Here is a 21,738-nt window from a genome sequence, read left to right as displayed (position 1 = left end):
TTTATTTTCTGAGCCTCTGTTTTGCTATTGATGTTGGGTAACAATTTCTGTTTGTTAAAATAGGAAGGATTGTGGAATTAATATTGTTTTGATTGTAGTATAATGTGATTTTACTACTGTTTCAAGTATTAATTTTGAAAAATCAATAAAGATATAATTATAGTTTATTGTTTTTAGAATCCTATAGAGCCTTGGTGGCTATGTTTCCACCGTACATGTTATGGCATGTTTGCATCGTAATTTGGGGATGTTAAACCTCACCTTCACCTATCCTGTCTCAGAAAAAAAAAAAAAAAGGAAAAGGAATCGCCGTAGATAAGCTGTTTACTTCTACCTGTTTTCCCTTGCACCCAGAGCACGCTGCCTTCCAAACGAACCGGAAATGAATTCTCTGGAGCCAGAGTAAGAATTTCCAATTAATTGTATAATTGTGCTTTTTTAAATGCCTATTGGTGTCATTTTGAAAAGAAATTTCAGGTTGCGTGAACGCCATAGTTTCACCCCAAATGACTCCCTCTTGGCTCTAGGAGCCCAAAAACCTTGCTCCCAACCTGATTCCTGCGCAGTGTTCACTCGAGCAGGCACATGCTGCTGGTCCCACTTCTGCTTTCTAACCAGCAAATTGGTGCCAGGCCCACTTATCATAGAGGGGGTGGGCCCGTGGTTATTTGCACTCCCACTGCTCCGTGTCATATTCCTGCCGGATTAAGAGCCAAGTTGCCCTGCCCATTTCGGCTGCTCTACGACCGGCTCGCCCCGAGGACACAGCTGAGTTCTCGTGCTTCGCTGAACGGAGAGCAGCAAGGCTCTCACCGCCACCAGCCCACTCTGTGAGCAAAGAGGCTGCCGCAAGTTAGGAGAAGAGGTGGACTTCTCGCCGGCACTGCCTTTGCTTCCATTCCCATTGGGGCCATCCCTGAAACCAGCCGGGGGCACTGAATTGAAATGGTAGGCGGAAGCGGGGCTATCAAGCCATCCAGCGAGAGTGGCGGCAGTGATGAGGGCCTGCCTGCTGAGGTCTACCTTAGCCCTTCCTCTGTAGCCTGGTTTGCTACCGCACATGAGTGAGGAATGCATCCTTTCCATCCCCATAAGCACCAGGGAAAATTAACATGACCCTTAGTTGTTTTTCTTTTGTAATGCTTCACTTCAGAGAATCCAGTCCTACGGTGGCATCACAGAACTAATTTGTGTGACCACCCCCCCCCCCCCCCCTTCTCAGGTGACTCGATGTATGTCAAGGCCTCATGTTTAATACCTGGGCAAAGCCTCAGTCCCAAAATTTCCAACTGCCTTAAAGCCCCGCATAGCAGGTTCCTGGGGGGGGGGGGGGGGGGGGGAGGGGTTGGAGGGGATGGTTTCTCTCCCAGGCCCTAGGCATTATGTGTGTCTTGTCTCCAAGTGCACAAAAAGCAGATGAGGCATTTGTTCAATACCAATAATCCGACACATTGAATTTTCCTAATGCTCTGATCTTTTCTTCTGCTTCCACTCCTCCTCTCTTTATGCTCTCTGCTTGTACCGGAGAGGCACCTCCTTTGCGCTCCTCGTTGTACCGGATAAGATATCGGTTGCGGATAAACGCTGTGAGGGTGCCACTTCTTCCCCCTCTCTCCTTTTTTTTCTCCTCGTAAGCAGGGAACCAAATCGGTATCCTCTCCTTCACAAACACATCTGCCACAGGAGCACTGTTTCTCTTTCTCCAAAGGGAACCAGGGGGTGAAAAGACTTCAGGTCCCTTAACAAAAAAATGAGGGAACGTTGGAAAAATGCAGTTCCAAAATGAAAACCCTTCTCCTTAGAATGGCAAATCGATGGGAAAGCCTCTACAAACTCCAAAATAAAGCCTTAATCCCGCTGAACTGGGTCCAATGTTTCTCCAAAAAAAGGAAGGGAACGGGAAAGAGCGCTCCTTTCCCTTAGATTTCCAACGTAAAAATCCCCAACTCTTCCAGGGGCCTCTGTCTAATACAGAAACAAGAAATCACCATTGTGGCAGCCACTTATGGGAGCCTGTGGCAATAAATGGTGTGTTCCCCTCTCCTTCTCTAAATGCATAAGCCTTCTACAAGGCCAAACTTTCAGTGGGACTCTACACATGTCTATGTTTGACAGCCCGTTTCTCATCACGCCCAGCCACGCTGTTTGCTTGCTGATTCCTGGAGAACTCCACAGTCTGTTCCCCTCAGTAACTCTCATCACATCCAGCCACGCTGTTTGCTTGCTGATTCCTGGAGAACTCCACAGTCTGTTCCCCTCAGTAACTCTCATCACGCCCAGCCACGCTGTTTGCATGCTGATTCCTGGAGAACTCCACAGTCTGTTCCCCTCAGTAACTCTCATCACGTCCAGCCACGCTGTTTGCATGCTGATTCCTGGAGAACTCCACAGTCTGTTCCCCTCAGTAACTCTCTGGAAGCGCCTTCTGCCCATTCAATACTGCTTACAAGCTAGCTGCACCGCCTTTTCTTCTCCCGCTCCCTCCCACAGCCATGAGCTGTTCCTAGCCTTCTCTTCCACCTGCTCTTCTCACAGCATTTTCATAAATACATATACACAGCCACTGTGAGCTACAGTTTTACGTCACTCATTACAAACTCCTTCTACGGGCTTACAAATGGGGAACACTGATAAACAAAACAGCCAGAAAACAACACAGGTGAAGCACAGGATGGCATATCAAAAATGCAAAGCGACTGTCATAAAACACCAGGGTGTTTGTTCGTACATTAGATTCATCTACCCAGAGTTTGTAATCACGGGTCCCATAACATTTGTCATAAGTGGATCCAAGGTGCTTAAGTGTAAGTTGAAAAATAAGCTTCTTGATTTGAAAGTACTCAAAAATCATAACATCCTTCCCAAAGCAGCAACCGCTACTGTCAGGAATATCCTGGAGAAACTTCCAAATCCAGTAAAAACTCTGGAAAAATGCCCTAATCTACCTTAGAAATACAAAGGGCATAAAAAGAGATCCCATGCGGCAGTGAGCGGGAGGGAAGATAGCTAGATGATCGATCCAGCTATCTATAGATAAGAACATAAGAAACTGCCATGCTGGGTCAGACCAAGGGTCCATGAAGCCCAGCATCCTGTTTCCAACAGAGGCCAAAACCAGGCCACAAGAACCTGGCAATTACCCAAACACTAAGAAGATCCCGTACTACTGATGCAATTAATAGCAGTGGCTATTCCCTAAGTAAAATTGATTAATAGCCATTAATGGACTTCTCCTCCAAGAACTTATCCAAACCTTTTTTGAACCCAGCTACACTAACTGCACTAACCACATCTTCTGGCAACAAATTCCAGAGCTTTATTGTGTGTTGAGTGAAAAAGAATTTTCTCCGATTAGTCTTAAATGTGCTACTTGCTAACTTCATGGAATGACCCCTAGTCCTTCTATTATTCGAAAGTGATACATATATCTGTTGCATATCAAGGAATGGTATTTACTTTTTTTTTGTCTTTTTTATATTTTATTTTTAGCTTTGACAAGAAAGAAGAGGAAAACCCGTAACTTCCTGACGACTGAAAAGAGGGAGGAGTTTTCCAGGATCCGAGATGCAGTGACAAATTCTTGGAGGCACACCTTCTGCTGTTTGTTTTCCTCATAAATCCAGCGCCATTCAGCTCTGCAGCCTGGGCACCCCTTCAATGTCATCATTCCGAAATTTCTTTCATTTGGAATAGCATCAAGCAGATCCGTTCATTCTTATTTTTAAGTTTTGAGTTGTTTTTCTGCCTCACTATTTTGCCAATGTATTTGCCTGGTGCCTGCAGCATGATAAAACTTGTAAGGAAAGTAAAGAGTTTTGCAGACTGCTCTTTCATTTTTTTTTTTGTAATGTAGCTCATCTTTTTTTGTAATCTGCCATCTCTTGTTGTGCTAACTTGGGAACATACCTGATACCTAATAATTTGGAAAAAAAAGAAAAACGAACCTCTGCGAGGAGACAGGACATCATTTTGGTTCCATAATCGTTCTAGGACATCTGTTTCTGGTTGTCATGCAGAAACATCCTTGTCTATTCTGTACTACTGACAGTGTTGTAAAACTTGTTTCTCTGTTACACAGTTGACTTATTTTAAGCAACTGTTTGGGCCAGGTGCACTAAACATGTCTCCTCATATTGTACCTGCTTGTGTGGGGGTGGGAAGAGGAGAGAGAGAGAGAGAGAGAGAGGGTTCTTTAGCACGGGAATTTCCAAACCTGTCCAGTTGGGTTCTCAGGATATCCAGAACAAATATGAGGTTTCCAATGCATGCAAATTTATCTCATTGTGTTGTCAGCGAGATGGGGAAAGTAACTTTGCAAGTGGTAATAAAACCAAAAAAAAATAATCCTAGAAACCAGGAAGTTCCAAATAAGCTAAGGACCTGATTTTCAAAAGCATTTACACGGTTAAACGTGAATTTTAAAAGCCAGGTGCACACCCAGATTTGTTGCCTTGTGACTTTACTTCTGCTATGGAAGGGGTATAAGTTTAAAAAAAAACAGGCCTACCTGAGTGGCTTAAGGTTTCTGGGGTAGCTGGGGTCATGCAAGCTAAAGAACCAGAGAGGGGTACTGAGGACCTAACTCTAAACTAGGCGAACTGGTGCATGAACTGGTGAAACTGGTCATGGCTTGGAGGCACACCTCTTATAAAATCCCCCCCGTTGCCTGGCTCATACCCGGACGTGCGTGGCTGTGCATGCCCAGTTGCAAAGTAAGGCGTGCACATACATGTGCCTGGGCGATTTTATAACACTACTGATTCATTTTCAGTTCAGGCGCCTGTCAGTCATGGGTCACACGTAGATGGGGGGAGGGGGGGGGCGGCACACGGCGGGCTTCTTTCTGAAACTTTTCTACTCGGCCTTGCGGTTCTAAGTGCTTGCGCTTTTTGTTATGTCTTCACCAGCAGTACTTGTCTCCAAGTGTTGTTGGAGGTCAGTGAACAACAGGCTATAATGTCCCCGTGAGCCTGCAAGTCTTCGCTTCACAGAAAATATTGATCTTAGCTGTCTCGGTGAAGTTGGCACGTCCTGCAGCCTTAGAGCTTCCATCGTTGTTCAGTTCGGTAGCCGACTTGAGTCTGGCTTTGTGTCCCGGAGGCCCTAGTCTACGCATCAATTACAGTAAAATCAGATTGACTGCCACACTTGTGGATATCCTGAGAACCCCACTCGCTGTGGGTTCCCCAGGAAAGGTGTGGGAAGCCCTGCTTCTAGGCCCTTCGGTTTGCTCATTGAAGGTTGCAGTAACAAGTTTTCTTTGGAAGGAACTCCGAGTTGGTGTGCCAGATATGAATGTTGTATTGCAGGAGTAACCACTTTCCAGCGCTCCCTGGTGGAAATTGCTGGGTTGTTCCTGATCATTAAAAAGGGGGTAGATCAGGATGGGCCTTGTGCTCTTGTTTTGTCCCCATATTTTTGTTTTAGGACATAAGTAAGCGGCCATTGATTCCTCTTCGTGCCTTCTGCACCTACTTTATGTCATTTATTATTGTCATTTTTTTTTTTTTTTTAATTACCGAACTTCAGCTGGAAACAAAGAAAGGTCACAATACACATTTGCTTCCACATGCAGGGAGCTGGTGGCTACATTTTAATTTTTTTTTTTTTTTTAATTTCACAGCCACTTTCTATAATTTCAGATTTAGAATAATAAACAGGAACCACCGGAAAAATATTGCTGTAGCTCCCCATTCCGCGTGCAGTTTCCCTTTAAGAGATCCGAGGGCACTGCTACGGGCACTCTGCCTTCACAGCCAGAAAGATTTAGTGGCTTCCGTATTTCACTTTGGCTGCTTTGGTTTATTTTTAAGCAGGCGGATCATTGTATTTATGAAAAAAAATTAGTTAGATGCATCTTCCTCGTTTTTTTATTGAGGGGAAGTCCGCTGGGCCTATTTTTTTTTCAGGACAGGTTGATCCAGCCCTGGTTTTACTCCTCCACGTGCAGGAACATGTTGTCTGGCTTTTCCTGTGGAAAGCAATAGGAAGATCAGAATGATAAGTCCCTTCATGCCATGGAGTAGAACCAGGACTGGATTTATTCATCCTGAAAAATGGAAGCCAGCTGGCAATTGTATTCATGATCTATCTGTGGCTGTTAGTGCAGATGGCTCTATTACATGGCAAAATGCATTAATGCACAGTCTGCAATTGTACTTGTTTCTAAAATTCTGGCTCCAAAATATTAGAAAGTGATCCATCAGCTTGACCTTTAAAAACACAGTTTTCCACATCTTCCAAGAGCATATTTTAGGAAGGACAAGATGAAAATTGAGCCAGATAGGCCTTATCATTAGAAAGGTTGTGTCAGTCTTAAAACAAAAATATTTTATATGTTCTGCATGGCCAGCTGGTGATTTAAAAAACAATCTAGGATGCTTTGTAAAATTAAACATTGCACTGTATGTTGTTAGATTTTGTACTTATAGCTGAAAAGTGTTTGCTTTCCTGTTGAAACTCACAAATTGCTACAAAGCAGCAGATGGTAGATCCCGCATTTTGTAATGTGGTGTCCTCTGATCTTGTGCTTTTCAGCAATCACAAGTGCCCAGACAAAGGAGAAAGGCAGGACAGGAAGCTGGTGCCCATATTTATTTGGAGAACCACTTTTATAACGTGCCAGACAGCACCATTAAATGTTACCTGGCACTTCTTAGTGATTTTCATGATTACTTTGAGATCTGTGCTGTGATTATTCATGTCTAGCATTCAAAGATATTTTGGAGGAGCTTATCCCGCCTGATAGATGTCACTTTTTGGTCACCGATGTAACACTGTATGGAGCTGCAGGCACACTTGTCTTGCAATAGTTGAAAAGGTGCCCTATTGTTCTGTTCTTGTTTTGTTTATGTACAGTTGGTGCAAGCTAAGGCTTAGGGTGGAATTGCCTCCTATCAGGAAGTATGGCACAGAAAGCACTGGAGCCAGCCAATTTCTGATCTACAGATAGCAGCAAAAAGACATTTCCTACTGTTCAAGCCATAGCTGCACTAGCTTCCTTAAGCTGCAATGCCAATCTTTCACCAGTAGAGAGGTTTATTACATAGGATTTCAGAGTGAAAAATTGTGCACTCGCACACACACACCCAAGTGCAACAAGGTTAATTCCTTTGAAAATTAGTCCCTAATTCACGAGGTCTAGTTCTGCCCTAGACATTAGTTCCCTATGGCCAGATGCAAACAAAATAGTCAACAAGAGAGCAAGCAAATCCTGTGGCCACAAGGTAGAAAGTGGCATTCAGATATCTATTCTTATTTTAGATATGGGCAGTCTAAATGTAACACATGCAAGATCCAGGAAATTTATCATTGAAAAGGTCCATAGCATGGCTAAGGAAGCAATGTCTAGTGTTGGTTCAGATTTGAGAGTTGATGTGCACTAGCACTCTCGCTTAATTACAAAGCAAATTAGCATTGCTTCTTAGAACAGCAGCATATATTAATTAACAGTTTCGCCCTATGTACTGCATCCTCTGCGAGGCGGTGGGTTAAGTTGTGGTCTATGGTTAATTGCACTGTTCCACAGCAACCAGGTCACAAAGTTTCTTGACAGACCTAAAACAAATATGCGCCATAGCAAATGGGAAGGAAATGGACAAGTCTGGCCAATAGATAAGGATTTTGCTTTTGATTTTCTGAGAATTACTGTAGTAAAAATAAAAAAATATTTAAAAAAAAAGGAAATGAACGTTCCCTTTTTAACCTTGATTTTATGAAAGCTCATTCTGCAATAACAAGGCTCAAAGACAACAGTAATGAGACGAGTCAGCTGTATGGAAGCTCATTAAAGGAATTTGGCTGACATTCCTCAGCAAACCTGTCCAGGGGACAGATAAACAAAAAAAAACAGAACATTGGATTTGATTCACCCAAAATCATTCAGCCTCGGAGGGGGCAACTGGAAGAAAAAAAAAATCTGTTGTAAAAGTAGATATTGGGGAGATATTTGTCAAAGTAGAGAAAATATACACCATGGATCGAAAAGATTTTACAAGAGGATGAGACACCATAGGTACTCCACTAATGCCTTCCATGTCACCAATATACATGCTCACAACCCAAAAATATGAGTATTGTATCATCACCTCCAGCTGTCACCTGCCATAACCACACAGCTCCCATTAGGTTCCATGGGAGCAATTTAATACTTCTAAAATGTATTTATTTCTTAGTAAAATTAGGGAGCACAGACATAACACACCCTCTTCTTTCAATTTATCATACAACCGCAATAAAAGGAAAGATTTTAAAAACTTCAGCTTGCTCCTATTTGCAGACCCAGAAAGGGCAGGTTTGAGTAGCCTGTGTCGTTCGCAACATACGCTAGCACTTCAAACCCACGTACAATGCAGTCGATGTTCAAAGGAAAAGCACGTGCATTGCATGCGTACGAAAAGCAGCTACACGTGTGATACCTGTTATTTGCAGACAGCTGAAGGGGGTTGGGAGTGGGGACAAAACAGCATGCTTGCTTTTGAAAATGCAACCTACATGTACTGCACGCTTTGCCTGACTTCCCAATACCCCCAGGAAAGCCCTGCTTAAAAGTGTGTGTACTAGGGATGCCTGCACATGCGTTTAGCTGAGCAGAAGACATCAAGTTTCAGGTAAAACAAAAAAACAGAAAAGGCAATGAGGTCACCTCAAAAGTGTGAAACACAAAACAAAATGGAGGACCCAAGATTTTAACACTTTTAGGGTACTTACTGGCAAGCACCAACATATTTCAAAATATAATCTTCAACCCGAAAAGATATTTAAAAAATAAATGCTATTAAAATTCCACATAGGAAGTAAGCGGGGAATTTTACGGGGATATTACTTTTTTTTAAAAACATTATTATAAATGCAAACAATGTCTAAAATATGGTGTATGTCTTTCCAATCAGCCCACTGAATGTGGTATATCTCATTTAGAGCCTGTCTATAAGGCTGAGGGCTTGTTTTAGCTCTTTGTAAACTAAGTTGAGATGGTGTCCATCTCGTATTGGAAAGTTGTTTGGGACACTTTTGCTCTGTAATTGTAAGTGATCTTAGCTGTGAAGAACTCATATTTGAGAAGCAGGCGTGTAGATGCAGAAACATTGTCAGGATATGGAATGCATTTTCAGCTACACAGGGGAGTAGCTTTTTTTTTTTCATTTATGAAATAATTTTAAGAGCATTTCTGGCTTCAGGAATTTTTGTTTTTCATGTATCTTTTTGAAGTCATGGATCATTTCTAAGCACCAAAATTTCAAAATACCTTTTTGAGGAGATGATTATATTTTGGAATTTGTTAACATTTATTAGTAACATAGAAACATAGAAATGACGGCAGAAGAAGACCAAACGGCCCATCCAGTCTGCCCAGCAAGCTTCGCACTTTTTTTTCTCATACTTATGTTACTCTTGGCTCTTAGTAACCTTTTGGTTCTATTTCCCTTCCACCCCCACATTAATGCAGAGAGCAGTATTGGAGCTGCATCTAAGTGAAATATCTAGCTTAATTAGTTAGGGGTAGTAACCGCCGCAATAAGCAAGCTACACCCATGCTTATTTGTTTATCCAGACTATGTAATTCAGTCCTTGTTGGTTGTATATAGATCCACTGTGGCACAACTCATGAACTCAGTATGATACCGATCAAATTTTTAAACCTTAGGTCCTCATTTTTTTCTTTCACAATAATCAGCTATGCCATTTTGGTGATGAAAATTGTCCTCTGACATACCCTTTCCATGCAATGTTGTTTTTTAAGGGCTGTGTTACTTCTCCTGGATGAAATTATAGCACTAATTGTTTAGAAACTGCTTTGGCCTAATCTAACGCCTACATGCAGGTAGACATTTGTACATTTCTGTTTTCATCATCTAGGCCTCTGTTTCCTTTGTTGCATAGCTTTACATCCACTTTCACACATACATTCATTCAGTCACACCTCCACACTCACACCTGAATACAACATACTTTATTTATTTATTTATTTGTTCATTTTTATATACCGACCTTCCTCAGAAGATATCAAGACAGTTAACAATACGACAAATGCATCTCAGTACAGTACAATTACATCTCAATTGAATCACAATAAAATAAACCTAAAATATGCAAACATTCAATAATAAAACAAGCATAAAATTAAATTCCTAAAATTGATTCCTAACATAGTACTACACGTTTGTGCACAATATTTCATCAACTAATTCTAACATTAATCTCTCAGAATTTAATAGAATTACTTGGCTCTGAGGATTCTACCCTTACCTTCCTAAACCAATATTAAGGAATTTATCCTCTTACTAATAAGGCTATAAACTAAAACTTGCTAAAAGTTAGTATCTTAAAAGCTGTATAAGCTGTCAACTATTGACTCCATTTGCTTCATTAAACGCCTGCTCAAATAACCAGGTCTTTATTAACATGTATCCAAACTAATTTTCACATTTCCATCTGTCTTCTACTTAGCCAGCATAATTCTATGGGATTATATAATGCAGTGCTTCTCAACCCAATCCTCAGCGCACACCTAACTAATCAAGATTTCAGGATATCCACAATGCACTGCTCTCATTGTGTGCAAATCTCTCTCATGCATATTCATGGTGGATATCCTGAAAACATGACTGGTTAGGTGTGCCCTGAGAACTGGGTTGAGAAGCACTGATATAATGTATCGTCAGAATTGAATCAATAGCAAGATATTTATATAGTGCTGTAATATAATTGTTATATTTACAAGCGTATTTCACCCATGATGAATACTTCTAGCACCAGGCAACATTCCATATTAGGAGCTACCACCCAGGAAAAAGATCTAGTCATCATAGTGGATAATACTTTAAAATCGTCGGCTCAGTGTGCTGCAGCAGTCAAAAAAGCAAATAGAATGTTAGGAATTATTAGGAAGGGAATGGTTAATAGAACGGAAAATGTCATAATGCCTCTGTATCGCTCCATGGTGAGACCGCACCTTGAATACTGTGTACAATTCTGGTCGCCGCATCTAAAAAAAGATATAGTTGCGATGGAGAAGGTACAGAGAAGGGCAACCAAAATGATAAAGGGGATGGAACAGCTCCCCTATGAGGAAAGGCTGAAGAGGTTAGGGCTGTTCAGCTTGGAGAAGAGACGGCTGAGAGGGGATATGATAGAGGTCTTTAAGATCATGAGAGGTCTTGAACGAGTAGATGTGACTCGGTTATTTACACTTTCGAATAATAGAAGGACTAGGGGGCATTCCATGAAGTTAGCAAGTAACACATTTAAGACTAATTGGAAAAAATTATTTTTCACTCAACACGCAATAAAGCTCTGGAATTTGTTGCCAGAGAAGGTAGTTAGTGCAGTTAGTGTAGCTGGGTTCAAAAAAGGTTTGGATAAGTTCTTGGAGGAGAAGTCCATTAATGGCTATTAATCAATTATACTTAGGGAATAGCCACTGCTATTAATTGCATCAGTAGCATGGGTTCTTCTTAGTGTTTGGGTAATTGCCAGGTTCTTGTGGCCTGGTTTTTGGCCTCTGTTGGAAACGGGATGCTGGGCTTGATGGACCCTTGGTCTGTCCCAGCATGGCAATTTCTTATGTTCTTATGTACTATATACCTTCATTTATCTCTTACACAGTCTACTAAACCCATATTTCATATTCACACTTCCTTCACATTACATAGTAAAATAGCAAATGAAGGCAGATAAAGATCCAAATGTCTGTCCAGTCAGCATAGTTAAAGTTCATCCAATTGGGTAGATGCATATGTAAAATCACTCATACAACCCAATACCAGCTCTTCCCTCCCCCATGATTTTTACCTGTCCTCTCAATCCTTTTCCCACCACTGTACTAAACATCTGTCACAATCATGTCCAAAATCTCCACAGTGATGGCCTCCAACAATTCTGCTAGTAGGCTATTTTAGGCCTTGGCATATTCAATTTTGCTTCTTACAAAATCAATACTTAAGCTAACACCCAGACTCCTTCTCTGTCTTACTAACAAGTTTTGCAAGAATCCCCATAGCCAACGAGGTTAGTGATGCTGTGGCAAAAATAAAAATTCAGTCCCTCAATTCTCATTGAAGTAAGAACATTAGAAGTACCATGTTGGGTCAGACCAAGATCCATCGAGCCCAGCATCCTGTTGATGACAATGGCCAGTGCAGGTCACAAGAATCCATCAGAACCCCAATAGTTGATCCATTTCTTTTACCTCACTCTCAGGGATAAGTGCTGGCTTTCCCAAGGCTACCTGGCTAATAACTATTTATGGATTTTCCCCACTATGTTAATTGCCTTGACCATGTCTTCTGGCAACAGATTTCATAATTTAATTGTGCACAGAGTAAAAAAACTGCTTCCTATGACTTGTTTTAAATCTGCTGATTGCTAGTTTCTTGGAATCATTGTCCTAGTGTTGTTTGAAAGGGTTAACAAACCATTCCCTTTTTACCCATTCCTCCCCACTCATGATTTTATAAATCTCAATTATATCCCCTTTCAGTCATCTCTTTTCCAAGCTAAAGTGCCCTAATCTGTTTAGCCTTTCTCCATAAGGGAGCTTTTCCATCTTTTTTTGCGAAGGGGTGATCAGAACTGCACACAACACTCATGTGCATTATGATATTCTTGTTTTGTTCTCTACTCTTTTCCAAATCATTTCTAACATTCTATTTGCGTTTTTGATTGCCACCACACACTGAGTTTGGCTTTTCAAGCTTGGTTCTTCCATACAAGTCACCCCAGTCTCCTTAGAAGCCTTGTGCTGTAGTACCACTGCTGATTAGAGCTGTAACAGCAGTGGTACTACAGCAGAATTCTTGGGGGATTTTTGTGCTACTGCGGGGCACAGAATTAGTGCAGATTTCCTCTCCTGTGCAAAATTATGTTTTTTGCTTTGAATTTTGAGATGCCCGGCAGGCATCCCTCTTGCAGCTGAAGACAATGGAGGCCCCCGGGAGGGGCAGCAAGCGAGCCCATCCCACTTGCGGCTGAGCAGTGAACAGCTGACAATATTGAAGTGGCCTGTGAGCATGTTTGTGTGTGACCTGTGGCCTGTGAGCATGTGTGTGTGTGTGTGTGTGCAGAATGACAGGCACAGGAGTGTGTATGTGTCTGTATGTGTTTGATTTGGAGCCTGCATGCCTGATTGAGGGTGGTTTGAGAGGAATTTTGTGAGGGGGTGTGTGTGTGTGTGTGAGAGAGCCTATATGCAGGGGTGTATGAGCATGCAAAAGAGAAGCAGCTTGTGTGAGTGTGTGTTTGCCAGAGAGAGAGATAGAGCATGTGTGGGGGGATATGTGTGAGAGAGAGGGTGGCTATAAGAGATTATGGCTATATGAGAGTATGTGTGTGTGCGCGAGAGAGAGAAGGGACCTATGTGAGGGTCTGTGTGTGAGAGGACAAAGGGAGCCTGGGTGAGGGTGGGTGTGTGTGTGTGCGAGAGAAGGACAGAGGGAGCCTGTGTAAAAGGCGTGTGTGTGCAAGAGAGAGAGAGGGGGAGCCTATGTAAAGGTCTGTGTATGTGTGTGTGTATGTGAGAACTAGAGAGGGAGGGAGCCTGTGAGGGGGGGGGATGAAGGGAGGAAGCTTAAGTGAGGCTTTGTATATATGTGTGTGTGAGAGTGGAACAGAGGGAGTCTGTTTGAACGGGGCTGGTGCAAGGGCCTGTAGCGCCCTAGGCACTGCAGACCAATGTAACTCTGCCTCCCCTCCTCATCTTCACCCTGAGTTGAATGTGCCCTCTGACAGTGGTAGTTATGGTCACCCTCTTACAATGCTCTCGCTCTCTCTCTCTCTCTCTGTCATGTATCATGCAAACCTAGCAAGTGTTCCATGACTTTCACATTTTTTAAAACGGTGCATGCCAACGGCACCCTGCCCACTGATGCCACCCTAGGCAACCGCCTAGTCCCGCCTGATGATCATGCCAGTCCTATGTGTGAAGGGCTGTATGAGAGAGTGGTCAAATTCTAGAAATGGAGGGCTGGGGTAGAGATAGTGGAAGGGGTTGAATCTGGAGGAGCAGGGGAGAAATAGTGGCATGCAGAGAAGTTAGAGTCTGAGAGGGCAAGGGAAAAGGGTCTGGCCAGGGGAGAGAGGGTACTTCTAAGGGAATTCTGCTCAAAACATTTAAAACTCTGCATCTTTGAGTAATAATAACTATTCTATATTGCATTTTAAGTTAATTACTCAAAGGCAGATGTATAATGTGGGTTTTTTGACCAATATAAAGTATGCAGAATTTTGTAGAACTTTAAAATTGTGAGCACAGAATTCCCCTAGGTATACTCCAAGCAGATTTACCTCAGTGCTGTCTTGGAGGCCAGATGCAATCATACCACTGCTGTTTAGGATTGTAACTGCTGTTCTGTGCAGATTACGTCAGTGCTTCATTAACATCCTCATGTTTCCAGGGATCCTCTGTGTTTATCCCACTGAAGTTTTAATTCTGTTATCATTTTTGTCTCCACCATCTCTTCTGCACAGATATTCCAAGATTCTACCCTCCTTCTGGAGGAGGTGCTGGGGATAAAAACAGTAACAGAAAAGAAAAACAGTGGGATAGATATCCCGAACTACACTTCTGATATACCCAGAACACCCAAAAAGCAGGAACTGCAATTTCACAGTACAATTCCAACAAACATATTCATTTTATATACAAAATATAACAGAAAAAATTAGAGCAAAAATAATATTTCCTATCAGCTTCTTTTTTGAGTGCTGAGGGTATGGTAGTATGTGTGTTGGGAGGGTATTATAGGACTGGATCTGTCTCTGCCTTCACTGCTGCTCCTAGGCAAACTGGGGTCATCCTTTTGCCTGATGTGGTTGCTTTTACTCCTGTACTTATTATGGGGGCAATTGTTAAACCCCATGAGCAGCTTGCAGGACCTGTGCGCTGATTTGAGGCCAGCAGAATCTGTAGGTACTTTTAGTGTACACAGGGATTTCAGAATCAAATATCCTCACATACATTCCCGTCGTCATCCTAAGCCCACACCTGGGCCCTTTCTGTAAACCAGTATTGAGGGGGATAAGTTTTCAAAAAGCTTCATCTAGCCACTGTAATCCATTTTAAACCAGATCTACTTTAAAACTGTTTTTTTGTGTGATTGCGAGCAAGAACTTAAATCCTTACTTAAACCTTATTGAACCGCATGAAACACCTACCTTTAACACAACATCTACGGAGAGCAGGAAAACAGACAGATGACATAATGAAACAGATGGATAGAGGAAAGCAGGAAATAAATGAAACCCTATGGCTAATAACAGCTGGCCATGTTATGCAAAGGAAAAGGAAAACGTGTAACACATATGAGTAAGATTTTTACCATCAAATGATTTAGGACTCTCCAATCCGGATAGTGGTCCAGGAACAACAGCTGGAGGTGGGGGCATCTTTGCCCTCTGTATCACAAGTCACTGCTATCTTCACATTCATACATTCTACTGTTGACAGAATTCTGCCAAATGATAGGATAATAGCTCTATTTCAGTTATGCATCCAAACCTTTGTAGATGCCATGGTTGCTTTCATTCAACCATGACATCCACGATGGTTGTACTGTACATGATGGCCAAGAGGTACCAATGCGCCTCTTTGATATAATGTCACTTCCTCAATGAGATGTAACTGGAAGATTGTTGTGTCATCCTGATCAGATGTTCATGCTTTCCTCATTTTCCTAACCTTAACCTCTATTTACAAATCATTTTATTAGCAACTTACAGTGTTTAGACGTGACTGAACAGTGAACACTGTCCTAAAAGTGGGTGATATGGATAATTTCTGATTTGGACAAAGCAGAGATGTGTTGGTTGGTTCTGAAGGGTCCTTGCTGTGCAATGCTTTAGATTAGGACATGCAATACGCATGAAAGCAATTTTTGCTCTTTTTTCTGATATCAGCATGCATGTGTGAGATCTCCCTAATGCCTGTAGAGCATTGTCATTAACTTCTATATCATTATGATAATAGTTTCTTTACAGACATGGCCTATTTTTATTTAGTGAGCTTCCATGACACTGTTCCAGATGTTGGTGACATCACAAGAGTGACTCTAAATATCCAACAAAAGGATGGTAAGGGTCATGTATAATGTAATGTAACTTACAGAGGGCAAATAAACAACACATTTTATTGAATATTTTTATTTGCCATGGTTGACAGATATCTTTCTGATATTTTTTGAGTCTAAAGATTTGGGTGAATTTGTTCCAATGAGTAGCCTAGTGTGGCAATAGCTACCAACTATCATCCAGATTTATACAGCTCTACACTTGGTGTGCCAATGGCACACAGAGAGAAGGGTTAACTATAGTAATTGCTAAAACAGGCATTCTTGTTTTTTTGTTTTTTTTTTAAATCCCAATATAATAATTATATATTGCATTAGTCGCTATTATACAGTAGTATCTACCTAAAATTTAGTAGATTACCTAGAATTACAGGTATTCTATTTTATATTCAAATGCATTTTTCTACAATATATCAAATACACAGAGTAAAATATAAATGATTAAGGTTTGTTTCATTAACAATTGAACAGCTATGCTAAAAGTCATATAGATTAAGCAATACAAGAATACAGTTTACAATAGCAGTGTATGTTATATGTATGTATGGTTTCAAAATTAAAAATCTTGCAATCCAGTATTAAAATACATGTTTTTCTGTCATTCTTCATTTAGAATTATACTTCATATTGTTAACAATTGCTCTTTGCTGTACACCATAAACATGATTCCGCAAACATGCTACTTTAATATTTTAGTTATCTTCCTACACATAATGCCCCACCAGAATATACAATTGTATCTGTTTATTGTGTTGAATCACTTTTAATTTGTTTTCATCTATAACTGAATACAAAAAAGCAGTCTGACCACACTGCACACATATATTACATATTTAAATATATACAACTTTCCATAGTCTTTCCCATACATTCAGTAACTCTTCCACACTTACACTTGAATGCAAAACACTTAACATAAGAACATAAGTCGTGCAATACTGGATCAGACCAAAGGTCCATAAAGCCCAGCATCCTGTTTCCAACAATAGCCAGTTCCTAGCAGGATCCCAAGGGGAAGATAGATTCCATGCTGCTACTTATCCCAGGGATAAATATGGATTTCCTCAAATCTGCCTTAATAATTGTATATGTATGTATATGTATATGGACTTTTCCTCCAGAAATTTATCCAAATCTTTTTTTTAACACAGCTACACTAACAGCTTTCACCACATCCTCTGGCAACAAATCCCAGAGCCTAATTATGCCTTGAATAAAAACATATTTTCTCCTATTAGTTTTAAATGTATCAGCTAGTAACTTCATTGTGTGTCCCCTGGTCTTTGTATTCTTTGAAAGAGTAAACAACCGATTAACATTTACTCATTCCACTCTTCTCATTATTTTATAGGCCATCTCTTCTCCAAGCTGAAGAATCCTAACTTCTTTAGCCTTTGTTCATTGGGCAAGTCACTTTACCCTCCATTGCCTCAGGTACAAAACCTAGATTGTAAGCCCTCTGTGGATAGGGAAATACCTACAGTACCTGAATGTAAACCAATGTGATTTCTCAGATCGAATCTCAGTATATAAAAAAATAAATAAAATGGGGAATTGTTCCATCCCCTTTATTATTTTGGTCGCCCTTCTCTGTATCTTTTCTAATTCTGCTCTGACTTTTTTGAGATGTGGTGATCAGAACTGCACACAATACTCAAGATGAGGTCGCACCATGGTGTGATACAGAGGCATTATGATAGTCTCTGTTTTATTCTCCAGTCCTTTCCTAATAATTATTAGCATTCTATTTGCTTTCTTGGCTGCCTCTGCACACTGAGCAGAAGATTTCAAAGTATTATCAACAATAACACTTAGATCTTTTTCCTGAGTGGTGACTCATAATGTGGAACCTTGCATTGTGTAGCTATAATTTGGGTTACTCTTCCCCAAGTGCATCACTCTGCACTTGCCCGCATTAAATTTCATTTGCCATTTGGATGCCCAGTCTCCCAGTTTTGCAAGGTCTTCTTGCAATTTCTCATAATCCTCTTGTGATTTAACAACTTTGAATAATTTGGTGTCATCGGCAAATTTGGTCACCTCACTCATTATCCTCATTTTCGGGTCATTTATAAATGTATTAAAAAGCACTGGTCCCAGAACAGATCTCCAGGGCACTCCAGTATTCACCTTTCTCCACTAGGAAAATTTACCATTTAGCCTCACTCGGGCCGGTGCTAGAACTTTTGCTGCCCTGTGTGAAAAATTGCTGTGCTGCCCCTCCCCCCCCATTCTTTTTTTTTTAACACAACATTTTTGTTGTTTTCCCCAATAACCAACACACAATGCATCTAACAAAGTGGACGATCCTCAAAAGCTCGTGCACCAACCAGAAAACCCTGCAAAAAAAGACACTTGAAAACCATATAGTCCTAATGTAACACAACATAGATGTGGGTTTGGTCCTTGGACAGCCAACAAAATAGTAAGAATCCCATACCAAAACAGTACTAGGAACAACCCTATCTATGAAAAGGTAAACATTACACCAGCCTCTAACACTTCCTATTAAGAAAGCAAAACAAACCAGTTTGCTCTATATTCCTACATAGAAACTATACATACTAAAAAAAATACCTCACCTTGCTTACACAAACAGAACAGAGACAGAACCTGATCAAACAGAGATTAAAGAGATCATAAAATATAAATAGAAATGTGAAGAGAGAAACTGAACTGGAAACTCCAATAAGCTAGACTCTGTATATTATAAATGGAAAAACAGAAGCATCACCAAGCCTCTAGGTATTAGTGTATGGGGTTAGGGGCCACTTTGACATTCAATGTGAGACGTATGAACAGAACAGTACTCTCTTGTGAACATTTGATGACCCTCGGAGTGAGGAAACTCACCCAAAGATGAGATTTGTGCAATGTTCTCTCAACCTAGCTTGATGGACTCTCTACCTGGGTAACATCAATCTAGGTTGAGAGAACATTGCACAAATCTCATCTTTGCGTGAGTTTCCTCACTCCGAGGGTCATCAAATCTTCACAAGAGAGCACTGTTCTTTTCGTACATCTCATTTTGAATGTCAAAGTGGCCCCTAACCCCTACACTAATACCTAAACCTCACCTCGAGTTACTAGGTGGGCTTCCCATAGAGATATAAATACGTATCTAGTGTGCTGGCAGCATGGTTTGGCTTTCTATCTCTCTCTCCCCTCCCTCAAGCTCTCTGATAGCTAGGTGAACACTCTGGGAGCTTCAAACTACATGTGTTAACAATACTTTTCGCATGCAATAAGCCCTTAACACATGCAAAAACACCTTAGTGCATTTTGATAAATGAGGGAATTAGGTCCCTAGGTTTTGGGCTGAAAAGAGCACTTAAATTTTTTCTGGCCCCTATAACTGAGGTGCCTAAAATTAAGCCACTCAGCATTTTCTGAATATGACTGCCTAATGCTGCCCATGCTCTAGGATTTCCCCATCTCTAACTCATAAAAAAGTGTGTGGCCGGGGCTATCATCAGCCCTCCCAGCACCTCACCTGCCTCTGGTGATTTAAAAAAGTTAAGTAGGAGAGCTGCCTGCTCCTACATCACTGTCCCCTCCAGACCCTCAACTGGCATCTCCTGGCACCCCCCCCCACACACACACACACACACACACACACTTCCTCTCTAAAGCTGGGCCAGGAGGAGGCTTGGCTTAATACTAGGAGGCCAATGTTCCAACCCGCAGTATTTTCTGCAGGTTAATAGCCATTCTGTGCTCAGTTTTACTACAGATACTAATGAGCTTCAAACTCATTATCATTCATAGCTAAACTATGCAAGACATTGTTTTCACATTGCCATAGCCAGAAATTTCATACATTCCTGGCCATGGCAATGTGTGAACCTGACTCAGAAATCACAAACTGGCACAGCGCATGTGAGACCCCCACCAAGTAAAACTGAAATGTCCCACTGGCACAATGGGCATCCTCTGCCCCTCTGCTTGTAATAATACTGGCCTGGAGGCCCTCTATAACCCCCACTTGCAATAAGACTAGTTTAGGAGTGTAATGGGCCCTCAGCCCTTTGTGGGACTTAAATGTGGTAAAGTCCCTCCTCTCCAATGCGCCACCCATTTTTTTAATAGTTACTCCAAAGGCTTCTCTGGCCCCTGCACGTCCCCCAAAGCCCCCCCCCCCCCCCAGCAAACTCGCCGCATATGGGGCAGGCCTTCTAGGGACAGGAGCAAACTGTGCTCACTTCTATCCCATCAGCACCATTTTTTAAAAATGGCACCTGCTGACCCTTAGTGCTGCTTTGTAACATGCTGGGACAAAAAAGTGTTATGGTGCCACTTCGCATAAGTCTCTGTTCCTCCAGGAGACAAGCATGAAAAAAATCCATTCTGAATGGGCATTGGTCCCTAGACTGTGGAAGATGTTAACTTTTAGGTTTAGCAGGTGTGTGTAAAACAGCACATGGAGGACAGCATAACCCCCATATTTTACACTTGCTCACTAAAGACTTATTTCCCCAGTTCCAATGTGAGTGTGCGTTAATTTTAGCACATATACACTAACATTGGTCAGAATCCATTTAGCATGCACAGCTGGCCATTAGTGCATTGCACGCTCATTTTTGTGCATTCCAAACATTGTTAATGTGCACGCTAACCTTTAGTGCATAGACCTCATATAATATAATTTAAGACAATAGATGTCTTGTATAGGCCAGCTAAACCACACTGAAGCCATTTTAATTAAGGTAAATAAACACTAATCTGAAAACCCTGCTCTGTTTTCATGAGTCTGATGGATATTTGTAATTTTGCAATATAGCATCTGCCTCAACTTGCTGATCCATATGATTCAGCAGTTAGGATGGCTTGGTTATTGATGCAGGGGATACACCCTTTTACCCAAGGATCTTTATTGCTGGTTAATCTCTTGTAAGACAAACAGATACTGTGCAGTCAACCCATGTAGCCTTGAGGTCACACAAGAGGAGAGTACAATGTGCCCTAATTATGCCTTCTGTCTCCAGAATTTGTCACTGCAATACTTATTTACACACTTCAAGTCTATTCATTATCGATCTTTAAACTTTGGTGTATGCAGTCCTCCATTTGTACTAACTGTCCATTTGTATGCTCATTCTGGATCTTGTTGGAACTTTACATTTTGAATCTATGACCGAAAACTGTCTGAAGAAGAGGCTAGTGAAGTCTCAAAAACTCATGTACGACAACAGCATTTCTGTTTACCTTTTTAAAAAAAATCTCACAACCTACAAAGATGTCAAAAACCTATAAATTCAATTCCAGAACAATTGTCTTCTTAATTTGGAGCAAGTACCTGAAGACTACTAATGCTGTAATTCACTTTAGCATTTTTTTGGAAAAAGCAGGCTGAATCCAAAGTGATAGATTTTAAGAGTGGCATGCAGGTGCACATGTGCACGCATTTGCCGGCGTGCGCACATGGGCGCGATGATTTTAAAACACATGCGCTTGTGTTTTAAAATCAGCTAATCGCACGTACATGTGCGCACGATTTCATATTGACTTGCGCATTTGCAGGCAAATGTTGCCTTGTTCACATAAGTGGGGAGGATTTTACTGGACACGCATGTCGACGCTAGAGCCATTTTCCCAATTCCAGTTCGCCCAGTTCCCCAATCAGCCTTCTTAAACCCCCCCCCCCCCTGTTACTTTGCCTACCTTTTACCCTGTT

The 21,738-nt window shown here is 41.4% G+C and overlaps 2 protein-coding genes across 5 annotated transcripts in view; one reads left to right on the top strand and one right to left on the bottom strand.

Annotated features, from left to right (window-relative positions):
* The window catches only part of PRUNE2 (prune homolog 2 with BCH domain), a 140,960-nt gene extending 136,955 nt beyond the window's left edge, over window positions 1–4,005 (top strand). For all 4 annotated transcript variants that reach the window (XM_029616257.1, XM_029616239.1, XM_029616248.1 and 1 more), the window contains 2 exons: window positions 355–402; window positions 3,490–4,005. In XM_029616257.1, coding sequence (XP_029472117.1) covers window positions 355–402; window positions 3,490–3,520 — 79 coding nt within the window. In that variant the 3' untranslated portion in view covers window positions 3,521–4,005. The remainder of the gene's footprint in view (window positions 1–354; window positions 403–3,489) is intronic.
* GCNT1 (glucosaminyl (N-acetyl) transferase 1) overlaps window positions 1–21,738 on the bottom strand; it is a 211,208-nt gene that overhangs the window by 43,865 nt on the left and 145,605 nt on the right. The window lies entirely within an intron of this gene.

This window comes from Rhinatrema bivittatum, chromosome 1, assembly GCF_901001135.1.
Source record: "Rhinatrema bivittatum chromosome 1, aRhiBiv1.1, whole genome shotgun sequence".
Taxonomy (NCBI): Eukaryota; Metazoa; Chordata; class Amphibia; order Gymnophiona; family Rhinatrematidae; genus Rhinatrema; species Rhinatrema bivittatum.
The sequence above is the reverse complement of the archived record's forward strand: the minus strand, read 5'-3'. Positions and strand labels throughout refer to the sequence as shown.